This window comes from Molossus molossus, unplaced genomic scaffold, assembly GCF_014108415.1.
Source record: "Molossus molossus isolate mMolMol1 unplaced genomic scaffold, mMolMol1.p scaffold_m16_p_2, whole genome shotgun sequence".
Taxonomy (NCBI): domain Eukaryota; kingdom Metazoa; phylum Chordata; class Mammalia; order Chiroptera; family Molossidae; genus Molossus; species Molossus molossus.
This window is the reverse complement of record NW_023425355.1, coordinates 136,722,036-136,741,344: the sequence shown is the minus strand read 5'-3', so window position 1 is coordinate 136,741,344 and position 19,309 is coordinate 136,722,036. Positions and strand designations below refer to the sequence as shown.

Sequence of the window (19,309 nt, the reverse complement as noted above, 5' to 3'; positions counted from 1 at the left end):
GCCATCTTTCTTGTATTATGCCATGTGTAAATAGGGACCATTTTATTTCTTCCTGTCCAATCTGTATACCTTTTCGTCCTTTTGCTTGCATTATTGCAGTGGCTAGAAATTTCAGTGTTATGTTGAATAAGAGTGGTGAGAATATACATCCTTGCCTTAGGAAGTAAGCATTTAGTCTTTCACCATTGAATATGATGTTAGCTATAGGTTTTTGATAGATAATCTTTGTTAACTTGAGATAGTTTCCCTCTATTCGCTGAGAGGTTTTTTTTTGTTGTTGTTATCATGAGTGGGTATATATAATTAATATTATAAATGGATACATTATTGGTTTGTTTTACAAATATTTGATTAAGAATTGTTGTGTCCAAGTTCATGAAAATATTGGTTCTCTATTTTTCTTTTTCTTGTACTGGTTTTGGTATCAGGGCATACTAACCTCATACAATGAGTAAAGGCTTCAAAGAGTAAGTGAAAAATTAGTGTTAGTTGTTTAAATGTTTGCTTTAAATCTTCAGTAAAATCACCTTGGCTTGAAGATTTTGGGGGGGGAACTTTACAATTGCAAATTCAATTTCTTTGATGAGTATAGGACTATTTAGATTATCTGTGTCATCTTGGTTGAGTTTTGACATTCGTAATTATGGAGGAATTATTTAATTTCTTCTAAGGTATCAAATTTATCTCATATTAAAATAGCTACTCTGTCTTCTCTTCTTTGATTAATGTTTGCTTGCATGGTATATATTTTTCTATCTTTAAATAGCATATAGTTGGGTCTTGTTTTTGTTTTTTATCTACTTTATCAATTTGCCACCATGTAATTGATTTGGTTAGGTCATTTACATTTAAGGTAATTATTGATATCCTAGGGCTTAAGTCTGTCATTTTATTATTTTTCACTTTGTCATTCTTCTCTTTCTCTTTTTTGCCTTCCTGTGAGTTACCTGAACATTTTCTAGTATTCCATCTTGATTTATTTATGTTTTCAGGTGTATTGCTTTGTTCAATTTTCCTAATGGTCACTGTGGGTGTTACTTATATACATTTATTGGTGTCAACATTTTACCACTTGGAATTAAGTGTTGAGACTTTAATTCCACTCAGGTTCCTTTGCTCTCCTCACTTTTAACTATTACTGTTTAAGTGTTGGATTGTGTTTTCATTTTTGTTTCAGTCATCACATATGATTTACAAAACTCATGATAGTTTTGTATTTACCCATATTTATGCTTTTTCGGGTCTTTATTCCTTTTTATTGTTGAATAATATTCTAAGGTACTGGATTTATCACAGTTTAACCATTCACCTATTGAAGGACATATGGGTTGTTTATAGTTTTTGGCTATCCAGAATAAATCTGCTAAGAATACTTATGTCTTAGCATGACACTTAGGCATCATCATGAGCTTGTATTTCTCTGGGATGACTTTCCAAGAGAAAATTGCTGTGTCATGTGGTAATTGCAGGTTTAGTTTTATAAGAAACTGCCAAACTGTTTTCTGGTGTGGCTGTTCCATTTTACACTTCTCCCATCAACGTACAAATGACTGAGTTTCTCTGCCATCATATTTCTCTTTCTATTGTTGTTTCTTCATTTCTGATGCTCCAAGATTCCTTCCATCATCATAAATTTTCTGTTTGAAGATCTTCTTTTAGCCATTCTTTAAGAGTAGGTCTGCTAGGGTCAAACATGTTTAGTTTTCTTTTGTCTGAGAATGTGTTATTTCTCCTTCATACCTGAAGGATAGTTTGCTAGATATAGAATTTACAGTTGAGAGTTTTTTTTTCAGCACTTTTACCTTTAGATATATTTGTAAAAGCAGACAACAGCACGGAAAACAACCATGAAACAATGATTTCCCCAATTGTATTGGAAAATAACTGTATTCGTGTGTCTTCCTCATCATCTGACTCCATCCCTTTACATAGTGGTGAGTGTGAAATGACACATATTACAAGTAGCATTATTTAACCTATATTCTTCAACATTCTTGATATAAGCTACTGGAAGCTTTTCATTTTCTATGTTGAGGGCTGATTTTAGGTGATACAACGATTACTAACATTTATTGAGTGGGTATTATGTGCAAGGCACTGTGCTAATCAACTGACATGCCTCTTCTCCATTAATATTTCTCATGATGTAGGTATTTTTATTACTCCCATTCCCAGAGTCACAGAGCTGGTGAATGGCATTTCTGGAACTCTAACCCAGTTTTCTCTGACTTTAAAGCTTGTGTTCTTTAATAGTCTCCTGTATTGCCTACCAAGCCACAATGGCAGAGATGATGAGACGTCAGGTTTTGTGGCCTCAAAGGGCAAGTCTTCTTAATATTTTATAGTTTGTTTGTATCAGTACTTCTAAGAAGCTAATCTCTTATTAATATCTTAGCGCAGGAATCAGCAAACTTTTTCTGTAAATGGCTTGATAGTAACTATTTTAGGCTTTGTGGGCCATCTGGTGTCTGTCACAATTACTCCGTCTGCTGCTATAGCATCAAAGCAGTCACAGATGTAGGTAAATGAATGGTGTGGCTGTGTGCTAATACAACTTTATTTATAAAAACTGATTGTGGGATTGGCCTGTGGACTATAGTTTTTTGACTCTTGTCCTAGAGACCTGTTTTTTTTAAAAGTTATTTTGTTACCCAAGCTAGAAGAAACTTTAAAAAATGTGCTCTTTGTATTAAATGGGCACTGTGATATGCTGTTGTTAGAAGTATAAATTGGTGAAACTTTCTGAGAGGGTAATTTGTATAAAAATCCATAGAATTACTTACACCAGTTTACTCAGTAATCCTACTTCTGTCTGAAGGAATAATTTAAAAATATTTGTATTAAAATTTTGATACACAGTGTTCTTTACAGAATCTTGAAAAATTGGAAACAGACAAATAAGCCACCATAAGGAATCGGTTAAGCGGCTCCTGGTATATTCACAGTACATGAGGCAGTAAAGCATGGTTTCCGGAGTCAAACTGCTTGGGTTCAAATCCCAACTTTATGTTTTACTAACCATGTGACCTTCAGCCACTTTTCTAACCTAAATATTAGTTTCTCCATCTGTGAAGAGACACAAACTATAGTAGCTACTTCATAGAATTGTGAGGATCAAATGGGATAATTCATTTAAAGCTCCTAACACAATTCCCAGAGCGTAAGTGCAACATAAATGTCACCTTTTAGAAAAATCATGACAGGGATGCAGAGTTGAAAAAAAAAAACAAATTAACAGGAAGAAATGCTCAAATTATAATGTTAACAGAAAAACCAGGATTGAAACTATGTATAAAGTATGATTTAAATTTTGTATTTTAAAAAAGAAATAGAGCCTGGCCGGAGTGGCTCAGTGGATTGAGCATCATCTCATGGACTGAGAGGTCCTAGTTCAATTCCCAGTCAGGGCACATGCCTAGGATGTGGGCTCGATCCCCAGTGGAGGGTGTTCAGGAGGCAGCCAATCAATGTTTCTTTCTCATATAGATGTTTCTATCTCTCTCCCTCTCTCTCTAAAATATAAGTAAAAACATTTAAAAAAAATAAAAATAAATAAATAAATAAATAAATAGAAAATATAATGGAAGACATTAGCAGATTAATGGTCCAGAGCACCTGGCTTATAGACAGACAGAGTTAGATTTTTAAATTGGCTCTATAACCAGCAGTGTGATCTTGTTCAAATAACTTATCTTCTCTGGGCCTCAATTTCCTCATCTGCTAAGTGGGATTAAGTTGTTAGGATGCTGAAACAACTTATAGATGTAAAATATTTAGCACAGTGCCAGATACTCAATAAATGCTAGCTAGTTTTAAATGTTCTTAGTTATACTCATCTATACTTTCCAAATTGTCTTCAGGGAATAAATACTTACTCAGTTATATAGATCTGAGTCAAGTGTTAGAGTGTCAAAAGGAGCAGTGCTATCTCAGAGAAACATGTTTACATATGTACCTATGGCTTAAGAATTCAATTTATTCAAGAGAAGGAACAGATTAGTTTAAGTAGAACAAATTCAAGACTAGCAAAAGTGAAAAATACTAACAATTATGCAGATGACATCAAAGAAATTTATTTATGGAAAATAAGAGAAAAGTATAGAAAAAAATTCACCCAAGTAGACATTTGTGAATTAGAGTCAATTAAGTTAATTTTCTTGGGCACTTTCATGGTAGCCTTGCCTGAAAAAAAACAAGGATTTTACTTGTTTCTTGTGTTTTTAAAGGATATCTTGGTGATCCAAAAAGAAATGTCAGGATTCTTAAAGTGCATTTGATAAACGCACAAAGGAAGCCGGAACCTAAACACGCAGCCCGATACTTGGTTCGTGTTTTGTTCTCTAAGGAAGTCCTGATTCGCAGCACAGTAGGTGACAATTCCTACCTACCAAACCCTAGTTGCCACCAATGCCTAGATCCAAACAAAATGGCTGCATTAAGAGGTATGTAAAAGAATTATGGAATTTATGTTATCAACATTTGGTAATTTGGTGGATGTTATTTGCAGTTTCAGAAATAATGATGAAGTGTTGTTAAATTTTAGAACTGTTCATTTTTTTTACCTGTCTGACCCAGATCTTACAATTTAATAGTATGTAATGAGTAACAGCTTCTAAAGAATAAAACTTGTCTATAGACTGGTGGAATAAGACAAGCTTTATTGATTATAGTTCCTATGGTTAGTACTAAGCCAGTTCTTCAGTGCTGAATCTTGACACTACAAAAAGACAACAACAACAAAAAACAAAACAAAACAAAGAAAAACCCAAAAATTAAATATGAGAAAATAAAACGTATTTCAGTGCTAGTAACTGGCAACACAGAAATAGAATCTCATGATTAATCTACTTTAGCCTCCCGCCTTTCAGAAATATGTATGGAAGTCCTAGAACTCACACTGAGGATATAAGGATTAGTATTTCTGTATTCAAGGAGTTTGTAGTCTAGAAATGGTATGTTGAGGGAAACAATAAATTCCAATCCAATATGGTAATGCTATGAAAGCTCAGAGAGCAGAGAAACTACTTTGAGGGCATTAGGGAAGGCTTACTAAGGACAAGACTTCTAAACTGGATTTGGAAGGATTCCTTACCTAAGTAAAGAAAATAGGAAGGGTAGTCTAGGCAGAGGGAATAGCTTATGGGGAATATAAACAAGTAATGTGCACAAATAAACCATTGTGTACTGATATTTGTGATAATACCATTTCTCTTCATAGATTTCCTTTTATTTTAGTTCTGACTTATCCATAGGGCTATTAAATGGCTTTAGCTTTCTGAAATGTTGACTTTTTTTATACAGTTTTGTTTTAAAGCATCAGAAATCCTTATTACTGGTCTCTGGGCCAGTGTTTTAGGGAATTGCACATTAGAAGAAATGAGATAGTCAGCAAAGCATTGACTTTTGGTAGAATTTCTAAACTCTCCGAAAATGTTAGAGAAAAGAACGACAATTAAAAACAGAAAAGTTCTGCCCTGGCCAGTTTGGCTCAGCAGTTAGAGCGTCGGCCTGCGGTCTGGAGAGACCCGGGTTCGGTTCCTGCTAAGGGCACGTACCTGGGTTGCAGTTTGTCCCCGGCCCTGGTTGGGTCGTGCGGGTGGCAGCCACTCGATGTGTCCCTTTCATGTCGATGTCTCTCTCTCTCTCTCTTTCTCTCTCTCTCTTTCTCTTCCTCACTCTCCCTCCCACTCTATCTGAACAAAAAATGGAAAAATGTCTTCAGGTGAGGATAAAAAAAAATAGAAAAGTTTAGTATTTTAAATTTAAAAAATTCTTGTCAGTTTCTTTGTTAATTTTTTTTTCTAATTTTTGTTAATGCTTTCTGTTATTTGCAGAGTATCTGGCAACAGCTTTTCCCAACCATGATTTGCATGAATGTGGAAAAGACTGGAAAGCCTGCATTTCCTATATCAATTCTCTGATCCGCTATTTATGTTCTGAAGCCAAAAAAACACCAGTAAGTTATTTTTCATCTAAATATGGTCACTGCTGTACAAATGCATACTGTATACAATTCCAGAACTGAAAACATGACACACAGAATCTTAAGGCATGTGGTCAAAATCTTGTTTATTTAATTTGGGGGCAAGATATGTTCTCTCAAAAGCATAATGCCTATTTATTTCATTCTTTGATATTTATGCTCCATAAAAATATCATAAAGATAAAAATAAATTAAATACAGTGTTATAATTAGTATGTTTGAAGCCGAAGGCTATATAAGAAAAAAAAAAAACAACTCAGCTACAAAGATATTTGGCAAATCTTTTTTAGTATCCCACTGAATAACACAGAAAAGAGCAGACTGTGGTACTGTTTAGCTGTTCTAGTGATAGTTAAGGATGGCACAAGAGAAAAGCGAGGCACTTCTTTACTAGTTCACTTTTAGTAATGACAGAACCTGGTGAAAATAATGCATGTCATGGGGTTAAGCTATTGCAGATATTTTATATTCTGTACAGTTACATGGTAAACAAGAATCTGGCTTCTCTCTCATCCATTCTATCTTCAAAATCCATTAGAGATTTTTTTAAATACGAATGGGCCAGTAAGGAAGAATATCATGTTTATTGCCTTCTCCTGAGGAACTTAATGACAATTCCTAATTTCTACCCACCTTTCTAAAAACCCCATTTTCTTCTTTCCACGTCTAGCCACTCCTTTGTCTCTAAAGTAAGTTTATGGAAACTATTTGCCATGAATATTTGTAGCTAAGCTTATGTTTTTCTGGTGAATGACTTGAATTCAGTGATAGCTCAAGCACCATCTGTCTGAAACCAAATTTGCTTATTTTTCCACATTCCCTTTTATAGCCTACAAAAATTGCACCCTAAACATTTGAATGTAAAATTAAGATACTGCCTGGAAAATGGTAATTTGCACATTTGCTTAGACATCAGAAGAGAAGCAGCATATGCCAAGTGCCTCCTGTGTACTTGACTGAGAGTGGGATAGGTCCTTGCCACTCAAAGTGGGTCGGTCCACGGTCCACGGTCCAGCAGCAGCAGCAGTGGAAAATTTGTAAAAAATGCAGTCTTGAAGTGAGTCAAGACTCACTTGAAGCAAAATTTGAATTTTAACAACACCCCAGGAGTTTGAGAAGCCCAGATCTAGAACAGTGGTTGTCAACCCTGTATACATATTAGAATCATGTGAGACACTTAAAAATACATATATATTTTTACATATATATATACACATATGTATACATATGTATATATGTATGTATATGTGTGTGTGTGTGTGTGTCTATATATATATAGACACATACATATATCCCTCACTCTATGCACCAGACATTCTGATTGAATTTACTGAGGGTGGAGCCCAAGCAGAGCTTTCTCTTTTTTATTGAGATCCCTAGGGTAATTCAAATGTTCAAATTTGTAGCCAGTTTGAAAGCCATTGGGGAAAAAGAAAGCAAACAAAAAACACTTTAAAACAAACAAAAGTTGTGATCTTCAAGAGACTCATTTATTTGTTTATTCATGAAATGTTTATTTTCTGCCAGCAATTAGTATTGAGTTCTTTAGCTAGAACTACCAAGTCTGCTAGGAAGCAGCAGTTATGGCAGCTTAAAGAAGAATCCACACTATACTTCTTTGATCGTAGCACACAATATCTTGGGGCTTTAGCCCACCTTATTAGACCGGGTTGCTTCCTCAACAGCCTTGAGGGGGGCCCAGGTAGATGATGGAGCACGTCCATTCTTTCTCACTATTGGGTTTTGTTTATAGATACAATTTTGTGTTTCAGGAGAAAACTGTTGTCACCACCAAACGCAGTACACCAGTGTCTGTAGATTTGAATGATAAAAGGGATGGTAATGGTGGAGAAGGCAGTTCCCAGTTACCTAAACAAGCAGCTGCCTCAGAAACAAGAGCAAGTGGGAATTCTCAGCTAAACAGCAGTGCTGTCCCTAAAGTATTTAAAGAACACTGTACTGGTAATTCAGCGGTACCTTATGGAGCACTGAGTGAGTTTTAAACTAAGTTCTCTTGATGTTGAATCTGGCTGATACTCTTATGGAGCCTATTGTACTACCTTTGTACTTTTATGTATGTTTGAAAGTTTTCATAAGAAATCTAAACAACTTAATCACTTATATTAATTGTTATTGAAATATAGATACTTGGTTTAACATTAAGCAAAATCTATTATTTTTCCTTTGAAAAGCAGTCCTCAGCCAACTACTTTGATTCCTGTGACCTCTCAGGCGAGGCACCCAGCTCTGCAAGTAAAGATGAAGGAGCTATAGCTGGCGGAGACAGAAGCAGTTCAGGGGTCTTGCTCTGTGTGCTGGGCATGTTGCAGTGTTCTGTAAAGAGTTTTTGCATGAATTAATGAATCCCATTCCTCAGAATGTTGTACTCTCATGCAAGCTATCTGCTGTAGATGCACCCTGCTTTATTAGTGTCAAGTGGCAGTTGGTTCTGTAGGTGACTCATGCTTCACAAGGACCCCTCCCCAGAATGCTGGGGTTTGGGAGCATCCGAAGTAGCAAAACTATCTTCTGTCTCTCCCTTGCCTCTCTGTCAACCCTAAGTAAATAATACTTGTGAACCTATTCAAATGAAATTATTTTTTTCTCTCTCCAACTCTATTTCTTTTTCATGAAATTTATTGGGGTGACATTGGATAATAAAATGATATAGGTTTCAGGTGTACAATTCTATAATACATTATCTCTATATTGTATTGTATGTTCACCACCCCAAGTCAAGTCTCCTTTCATCACCATTTATCCACCTTTACCCTTTTCTACCCCCCCTCCCCTTCCCCTCTGGTCTATGAGGTTTTTTGTTGTTGTTGGTTTTGCTTAATCCTTTCACCTTTTTCACCCAACCTGCAACTCTGCTTCCCTCTGAAAGCTGTCAGTCTGTTACCTATCTGAGTCTGTTTCTATTTTGTTAGTTTATTTTGTTCATTAGATTCCACATATGAGTAAAATCATGTGGTACTTGTCTTTCTCTGACTGGCTTATTTCACTTAGCCTAATGCTTTCTAGGTCCACCCATGCTGTCAAAAAGGGTAAGGTTTACATCTTTTTTTACGGTTGAGTAGTATTCCATTGCATAAATGTACCACAGCTATTTTATTCCCTCATGTACTAACAGACACTTGGGCTACTTCCAAATTTTGGCTATTGTAAATAATGCTGAAATGAACATAAGGGTGCATATATTCTTTCAAATTGGTGTTTCGAGATTCTTAGGATGCATCCCAGAAGTGGGATTGATGGGTCAAAAGGCAGTTCCCTTTTTAATTTTTGAGGAAACTCCATACTGTTTTCCACAATAGCTCTGCCAGTCTGCATTCTTACTCCATTGTATTTGCACAAGGGTTCCTTTTTCTCCAGATCCTCACCAGCACTTGTTGTTTGTTGATTTATTGATGATAGTCATTCTGACAGGTGTTGAGGTGATAATCTCATTGCATTTTTAAAAATTTATCTTTATTGTTGAAAGTATTACTGATGTCCCCTCTTTCCCCCATTGACCCCCTCCACCCCACTCCTGCACCCCCCCCATAATTTGCATCTCTGTGATAACTAGTGACATTGAGCATTTTTACATATGTACATTGGCCATTTGTATGTCCTCATAGGAAAAGTGTCCATTCAGGTCCTTTGCCCATTTTTTAAATTGGATTGTTTGTCTTTCTGGTGTTGAGTTGTATAAGTTCTTTTGGAAATTAACACCTTATGAGATGTATCATTGGCAAATATGTTCTCCCATATAGTGGGTTCCCTTTTCATTTTGTTGATGGTTTCCTTTGCTGTGCAGAGGCTTTTTGGTTTGATGTAGTCCCATTTGTTTATTTATTTTTTGTTGTTTCCCTTGCCCTGGGACATATGTTAGCAAAAACATTGCTATGGGAGATATCTTAGATTTTACTGCCTATGTTCAATTTAAGATTTGTATGGTTTCACAATTTACATTTAAGTGTTTTATCCATTTTGAGTTTATTCTTGTATATGGTGTAAGTTGGTGGTCTAGTCTCATTTGTTGCATGTACCTGTTTAATTTTCCAAACACCATTTATTGAAGAGACTTTCTTTACTCCATTATATGGTCTTGTCTCCTTTGTCAAATATTAATTGGCCATGTAGGTGTGGGTTGATCTCTGGGTTCTCTGTTCTGTTCCATTGATCTATATGCCTGTTCTTATGCCAGTACCAGGCTGTTTTGATTACTATGGCTTTATAGTATAGTTTGATATCTGGGATTGTGAAACCTCCAACTTTGTTATTCTTTCTCAAGGTTGCTGAGGCTATTTGGGATTTCTTTTGGTTCCATATAAATTTTTGGAATATTTTTTCTGGATCTGTGAAATATGCCATTGGTATTTTTAAAATTGTAAATATTTCAGTAAGAATCATGGTGCTTATTTTTGAAAAGGTCTTTTTTATAAGCAGAAAAACAATGCATTAAAATGACTTAGAATTTGTTAGTAAATGTAATGAAAATCTGATCATGACCTAAAAGGTAGTAGAACACTGACTTGTCCTCTCAAACAGAGAATGTGTAATCACACCAGCAGTGATTCCTATCTTATTTCTCATGCTATTTCATGATACACTAAAAGTTTAAAAGCTTTAATTTTGCAACTGCTCAAATTCTTGAACCTAAAAATTTAGAAAAATTATTTCTTCTGTTACAACCTTTATAAAAATATTATCTTAACATCTGCCATGAAAATTGACATATGTCTCTTTTGCTTCTAGACTATATTGGACATCCAAGTAGAAATGTACAGGTATCGTATTTAGTACTGAATATTGCGAAAAATAAGGCTTGCCCACAGATGTCAGCCAGATACCTTATTAGACACCTGTTTCCAAAGGAAGCCCTGCTAACAAGTAGCATCTATGGAAATCTGTGGCATGGCCTATGTGCCCTTAACTCCAATAGGATTAACGCTATTCGAGGTTGGTACATGTGAAGAATGTAAAAATAAATAAATGCCAATTTTATAGAAAGAGGAGCACAAAAAAATCCATTCAGTCTGTGTGTGTTCTGAGGAAAGAGCTCTTACATATCCCTTATTACGACATAACAATGAGCAGGTTCATGTATGGTATTTCTTTTTTCATTTGGGTTCTCAGGGTTAATTTCACTGTCTTGAATGGCCTTATTAGAACAGGAAAGACATTATTGACTGTGATTCTCTGGTATGGACTGCCAGTAGTTTGGAAACTCAAACACCTTTATTTACTGAGGATCAAGCTCAAAGCTGTTGGGCTTTGTCAATTTGTAGACATGTCAACAATAGCACAGCAGACTAATTTGCCAGTTTTTTCTTATACATATGCGCATGGTACAGTCTTTATCTGTGATATATATAGATGAAGAAATAAAGCTGCCAAAAGCAATTCTGTGAAGTATTAGATTGGGACTAAGAAGGAAGCAGAGTATTTTTTACTTGTGTCCCTGGTACCCAGCAGACCTAGTTCTGAGCCCCATCCAGCCTGATCTCAGTTGGTTCCCACCTTGACATCACACATTTCATATCCAACAGATTTGAACAACACTCATGTTTCAGGCTAAAGTAAGGAAATCTGGCTTTTAGCACCTTTCATAAGCATTTGCAAGCATCTAATCCAATTTTTTAAAACTTTTTTTTACTGCAATCCATAGTAGGAAATACATTTTACATTGTAACTCAGTATATGTGTGTGATTAAAAAAAAAAAAAAAAAGGAAGTAAAATTTTCACAAACAGTACTTACTCTTTCTATGAGAGTTACCTTCTTTTTTTTGTATTCTATTACAGTTTTTGAAAGTGCTCCTATCACTGATTTCATGACCTAGTTATTGGTCACAATTTGCAATTTGAATACCACTAAGCTAATCCTCCAGGCAAAAAACAAACAAACAACAAAACCAAAACCCAACTCCTCTTTTACTTTATGGTAAAGACAAAGAACATAGTGTTTATAACCAAATTGGAAATTAAAGTGTTTATAGAAGAAATGGTGTCTTTCAAATTAAAAAAAAAAATTAAGTAAGGAGGAAAAGATGACATTTATAGTTCTTTAAATATCTGGACTAGGTTAATTCCTTAAAAGTGGACCAAAATATTATTCTATATATTTCATTTTGTTTTATCTCTTTTTGAATTATATTAAAAATCAAGATGTCTTTTGTAGTAAAAAACTATTCAGCATGAGTTTGACATACTATCCACATAGGGTATATTTTAACAAATTTCCCATAAGACTCAAAGTTCTACTCCTTTGAAGAAAGGTAGCCATGTAAGTTATTTCAGCAAAGAAAATACAGTAAAATCATTGTCCTGGGGGACATAGCCAGGCCACAAGAAGGAAAAGCTGACAAGAAAGTATATTTTACTTTAATATAAGGACAAAATAAACTTGGAGAACAAAAGGAGTTAGAGCAAAGTCTGAGTGAGATTCCTTTACTCACAGGAGGACTGAACTTTATGATCTCTACCATATTTTTAGAAGTATCAGTTCAGTATAAACTACTTAAAACATATATAAATGTACAGAAAATAATATAGTAAAATAAACACCTGTCTACCCAGTACAGATACAGACATTTTGCCTTTCGTGCTCTAGTTTTTAAAAATAATAAAATATTACTGATATTATTAAGACTCCATCCCATCATTTCTTTTCCCTGTCGTTCTCCCAAGAAATCATCACAGTCTTAGAGTTGGGGACCTATCACCCTAATGTATATTTTATACTTTTGCTATCTATGTTGATAGATACATAAATAATGTGATATTGTTTAATAGTTGTCTTAATGTACATGAGTGGGGATGTACAGTACATAACCTTCTGCAAATTTTTTCACTTGACATTATGTTTCAGAGATACACTTCATGTATCTTAATTGCTGATTGGGGTCCTGTTGAGTGAATAAACTAGTTTATTCTTCTATTAATATAATTTGTAATCCTAAGATTTTAATTTTTGGGGGACCCCTTCTGAAAATTAGTAGTCAAGGGTTAATATGTCCAGTAGCCAAAATTATTGATTTCATATAAGAAACTATTATTTGATGCTTTCTGATAAGAGTTCAGTATCGTTTAAGGACTCTTTAGAGAATGATTTAGATGGAGAAAGTTAGTAGGCTGCAGATTTGCAACCAGTGAACAACCTTTACTCCTATACTTTCCCATCCATTGTTTCATATTACAGAACTGTAAAATCTTAGCAATAGGAAGTATATTACAGGTCCTCTAATACAACTTCTTATCCAGAGCAGGAATTCCAATCTCAGCTTTGATATATAGTCACCTTTCCTTGGCTTGAACACTTCCATTGATGGCAGTCCACTATATTTAAAAAAAAAATTAATTTAGTCTCTTGCCTTTTAAAAGGGCTCTAATTCATGAAAAATTCTTCCTCCAAGTGACTCACAATTTATCTCCCTTCCAGTGAAACATATTTGTTGTTCTTATCTCTTCCAGAGCTAATTAGGGTAGAGCCAATCACTTTTCACATGATAGACCTTCAAGTATGTAAAGACAGCCATTACTTCAAGCTAGATCATCAGGAAGTAATAAATACAGCATCTACTCCTTTCAAGTTCAGAACAAAGTGAGACCCAGTAGGGTCTGGCAAGTAGAGAAAAATGTCTCCTGGCCGGTGTGGCTGAGTAGATTGAGTGTTGACCCATGGATTGAGAGGTCCCAGTTCAACTCCTGGTCAGGGCACATGCCCAGGTTGCAGGCTTAATCTTCAGTAGGGGACATGCACGAGGCAGCTGATCGATATCTCTCTCTCACATTGATGTTTCTATCTCTCTCTCCCTCTCTCTCTAAAAAAGCAGTAAAAACATATTTTATTATTTTTTTAATATTGGCTTTATTTTTTTTTTATCATACATGCCCAGTTTTTTCCAAACGTGCTAATGTTGGGATCCCTCCACATGAAAGCATGAGGATTAGAGAATATTCCCAACTTTTCCCTGGCAAGTCTTACACTTTTACAGTTAAATAGTTCCATTTTCTTCAGTAATTCCTCATATAAATGTTTTCCTAATCTTTCACAATCTGATTCAGTGACTAATTTCAGATGTACTCAAGTTAACCCAGACTTTTCAGTGGGGACTATCTCGGGAGTGTAGCTTTTCTCATTTGCACAACTAGAAGCAAACCCCAGGAAACTTTTTTTATGACTAATGTTTCAGCAAACAAACACATTTTGGGAAACACCAACCAATTCAGACTCGCAGCCTGTTGGAAGCTTTGCAGGCACTGTATTAGCCTTCCAGTCTATTATCTGTCCTCACTTTGCTGTCATGGGCAAATGGGAGAAACCTGCTTTCCATAATTTCTTTTTTGTTAATAAAAAGGTTCAGCATGATAAAGCCTAATACCAATCCAGTGGCATACCACTAAAAGCCTCCTTCCAGGCTACCACTGATCTATTAATTAGTCCTTTGAGTATGAAAGCTTTTCTGCTGTTGTTAATCCTCATTGGAGGATACCTTTCCATTGATTTTTAGATAGAGTAGAAAGGAAGGAGGGAGAGAGAGAGAAAAACATCAATGTGAGAGAGACAAATCCACTGGTTGCCTCCCACATGACCCTGACGGAAGCTGGGGATCAAACCCACAACCCAGGCCCGTGCCCTTTACAGGGAATCAAAGTAAATACCCTTTGGTTCACGGGCCAATGCTCTGACTGCTGAGCAAAACCAGCCAGGGCAAGTATGAAAGCTTTTTAACTTTGTTGGCTAGACTCTGTGTTTGTAGCATTGTCCTGATTTCCCAGCCTATTAACAAACAAAAAATTAATGAGATTAATGTAGCACCAGATCCTTTTCTAAGGGCTTAATGGTGCTTAGGAAGTGACCTAAAAATGTATCTGAGGGCAGCTTTGCTCTTGGATTAACATCTTTCTTGCTTACCTTGCCCTTTGTCTGTCCTACCACTTTCTCTGAGAGTGCTCCTTGAGCTGTGCTGCTCCATCACCTTCCCTGTAGAAGCTATGAAACTTTTCCTCTAACTGCAAAATCTAAACGCTCTCATTTTTTTTGTCTGTCATAAACCAAGCAGCACCACCAAATTTAACAGTTATAGCTTTTCGCCTCTAAAGGTATAAAAGACACTGTACCCTCTTGTGTGTTGTGAAACCTTAGCATCTCTCCATTTGATATAACGAATAAAATTCATGTTTGATAAATTTAAGAATAAGAAAAGTTTAAACTGGGTACTGAAGGCAGCAAAGGATTTCCATGCTGGTTATGTAGCAAGATCATGGGATGTTGTTGTTCTATTGTAATTTAAGAATGGTGCTATTTCATATTATTATCCTCTTAGATGAAAATACTAAGCTAATTTAATAATAGTTATAGTCCATATGTTTTAGTTAATTTATCTGAGAAGTGATTACTTAATAACTTATATTTGGGGATTTTACCACCAGAGTTTCTCCAAGATACCTACCCGGCTTGTGATCTATCAGAAAATGGACGTGACTGGAAGTTGTGTGTGACTGCTATGGATTGCTATATCCATACTCTTAGAGAGAATGCAGGAATTTAACATCCGAATCACCACCATCCCCAGCAATGACCTTTACAGTGAAGTCGGAGTCATCGGATACTGACTGACTTAAATGATTAAAGTACTTGAATGTCAGCTATGTTACTTTCATTTATTTTTTTACTGTTACGTTATCCTAAAGTTTCTCAAGCTATAATTTTAAAATTAGCTTGTTGTGGTAGCAATGTATTTCTGCATTCATATCTGAAGAAATAGCCAATATTCTTTTTATGCCCACATAGAAAGGGGAATTGCAGAGGAAGATATGTAATGTTTTATCTCATTAACAAAGTGATGGGCAGGATTGTAATAAGAACCTCTGATTAAGGGAATGTTAGTAAAATCCTAAAGGTTGTTTTCATTGCTGTTTTAATGTAAAATAAAAATAGCACATTTAGCTCTTAATGATACATAAATTCTGAGTGTCAGCGATGCAGATATAGGAGGTAATGAGGTAGAGAGCCATAGCTGGATAGGCAAACCACAATGCTGAATTTAGGAATTTGTAGGTAGTAGAGACTTAGTATTTGTCAAGTGAATTGTCACTACAGAGCTTAGGTCTAATTCAGAAGGGAGGTATGGTTCACATATAACCCAAACACCTATGCTGATTTTTTCCTACACCCATCAGTAGGGGATTCATAGAATTGACATTATATTGTTTGACCTAAGCTTTCTGGAGATGAGAGCTATGTTCTTTAGATTTACTCCTGATGAGAACAGCATTCTTTAAATTACCTCCCAATAATATCTTATCACACAAGTTTAGTAAGAATCAACTTAGAAAACTTATCAGGAGACTTTTTTGTTCCATCAAAGTAATTTGAATTTAAGAAAACATCACTATGAATAAAAAGAATCTGACTAGATTTAGATACTAATTTGGGGGGGGGTTGGAAATGTTTGGGTGAAGGTTTAATGTGTTTTTCTGATTTATTCCACTAGGCAAAATGCATACAGATTTAAATTTTACAATGTTTAAATAAAAAAAATTGATCAGAAATTAAGTTAGGAAAAAAGTGATCTTAAAGGGTATTAGCAGGATTATTGAAGAATTAAAATATAGTTCTATTTTGCTCATGAATAGATTTTTATTTTCAAAGTTCTTGAGTGTTTATTCTATTTTATTTTAAGCACTTTAAAATTATTGAATGTTTCAATTTTAGGAAATACTATATAATTTCATTGTTTGGTCATTTGCATTTAAGAAACTTTTTGTCAGTTATAAGGCCATCTTTCAGTTTTCAACTTATTGAACAGTCCTCAGTTACATTCATTTTATAGCATTCTTAGTTATTGTTCAAAAAGCACATTTTTTCAGTCTTCATTTATGGCCATTTGCTTGTGATCCATGGCTTTGTCACAGATAATTGACTTCAGTTTTTTGATAAGGCAAAGAAATTCAATAGAAAGTAATAAGTAGGGCAGTCAAACAATATGTTGAGTGAAAGTTGACAAGTCTTTTTATCTTTGTGACCTGTGAGATAGCATAAGATGGTTTTATATCATCAGTTTATAGAATAGACACATATTTTCATGTTTTAAAAATTCAACTTTTAGAGTATTTTAGTGAAATATAGTATAGATTTAATTTTTAAGGCTATTCAGCAAATAAATAATTTGCTGTTTGTGGCATTTAGCTTAATGAAACTATAACATTTCTATGTGTATCTTTGTTTAGTCTGTGCCTATAATGGTGTTAGAGAGTAGATAATTTAAGCCAAAAATCTTCCATTGATGATAAAAGAATTTTGACCAGAGTTATTCAGATTGCTTCATCTAAGGTAGTCTTTGGTTTCACCATCCAGTTGTACAAATAATTTTACAAACTGCTGGTAATACAGCTAATGTGGAAAAATAAAATTATATCCTAGACAAGAGTAAATTTCAAATTGTATATGCAGATTTCAAATTTGATTTGTATTTTATGGTATTTGACATATTCCCTGGATTAGAAACAAAATTACAAAAGCAAAATCTTCAAATTTACAAAAATTTTTCAAGATTTATATGGTTAACTTTATTGTGATGGTAACGAGACCATTTCTGTTCAACTGAACTTTCCATTATGTTGTTAATGTTCTATAATTTTAGGTTGTCCAATAGTCATGGCTCTTGAGCACTTGAGATGTGGTTAATTAGACAAAGGAACTAAATTTTTAAATTGTATCTCCTTTTAGCTAACAAAAATTTAAATTTAAATAGCTACATGTGGATAATAGCTACTGTATTGGATAGCACAGTTTAGAATGCCCTTTATTTTTTTAAGTGTTTAAAATGGTCCCCATGGTTTGAATCATAATAATATACACATAACTTCTTTAAAATCACACTGATTGAACAAAATAAATTTCATAAAGGTGCTTCGTATTTTACTTTTTATTAAATGTATTGGGGTGACGTTGCTAATAAAATTATATGGGTTTCAAGTGTAAATTTCTATCATACACCATCTGTATACTGCATTTGACCACCCAAAGTCAAACCTCCTTTGGTCACCATGGTATTTTCTTCTTCTATTTTATTTTATACTAAATTAGACCTTTTCTGTTTTCAAAATTTCACAGGTTTATTATTTTATTGTATTAGTCCAATGTTAAACACTTTAAATGCCTGTTTATGAGACCTATTTTTGATAAATTTATCTTTAGTATATTGTTTTGTTTTCAAAATAAATAAAACAAGTTAAAATTTAAAATGTTCTTATACAACAGATGCTTGGGTTTTTTTAATTAAATACTTTTATAGAACTTTTACTAATGTCATCTACAGTGTTGTTTTTTCTTTAATGAATGATAACATATTTTTCAGCCATATTCATAACTGTGGTACAGTTAGAATGTTTGCTTTCTTGCTTGATAAGCAAAACAATAGTTTAACCCAGTAACAACAATTTACTATTATGAATGTAATTGTAGGTTATTGACAACTTTGGAAGTGTTTTGTCCTTCCTGGGTAAAATGTATGTTACTAAAGCATAATATTCTATACTTCAATATTTGTTTAAGTATATAGTAATATTTTCATTTTGGCCAGCAAGGCTCTGGTTTTCACTTTCTCTAAAGTCCATATCCACATCTAGTAGGGTACAGTAGTCCCTCCTTCTCCTCAGGAGCATGTTCTAAAAACCCAGTGGTTAAATAAAAAGGAAAAGAAAAAAAGAAAAAAAAAAAAACCCAGTGGTTGCCTGAAACTGAAAATAGTACCCACCGATCTCTCTCTCTCTCTCTATATATATATAGATAGATAGATAGATAGATAGATATAGATATAGATATATAAAAGATATATCTATATAGATATATAAAAGATATATATCTATATAGATCTCTCTCTATATATAGATATAGATATATAAAAGATATATCTATATAGATATATATAATATATATATATAAAAGATATATCTAATCTTTTATTTTCCTATACATATATACCTGTGATAAAGTTTACATTACTCTTGCACTTTGGGACCATTATTAAGTAAAATAAGGGTTACTTGAACACAAGCACTGGATACTGCAGTAGTTGATCTAATAACTGATAACCAATTACTAGGTGACTAATGGGTGGGTCAAGTATATCGCATGCTGGACAAAGGGAATGATTCATGTCCTAGGACGGACAGAACAGGACAGTATAAGATTTTATCAAGATACTCAGAATGGCACACAATTTAGAATTTATGAAGTGTTTATTTCTGGAATTTTTCATTTAATATTTTCAGACCTCTGTTGATCATAGGTAACTGAAGCTGTGGAAAGCAAACCCCAAATAAGGTGGGTG

General features: G+C 34.3%; 1 protein-coding gene across 1 annotated transcript in view; it reads left to right on the top strand.

Moving 5' to 3' along the window:
* BEND2 (BEN domain containing 2) overlaps positions 1-15,523 on the top strand; it is a 34,356-nt gene extending 18,833 nt beyond the window's left edge. The window contains exons 6-10 of the mRNA XM_036270183.1: positions 4,227-4,442; positions 5,835-5,956; positions 7,756-7,975; positions 10,727-10,930; positions 15,405-15,523. Coding sequence (XP_036126076.1) covers positions 4,227-4,442; positions 5,835-5,956; positions 7,756-7,975; positions 10,727-10,930; positions 15,405-15,523 — 881 coding nt within the window. The remainder of the gene's footprint in view (positions 1-4,226; positions 4,443-5,834; positions 5,957-7,755; positions 7,976-10,726; positions 10,931-15,404) is intronic.
* Positions 15,524-19,309: the final 3,786 nt, after the last annotated feature.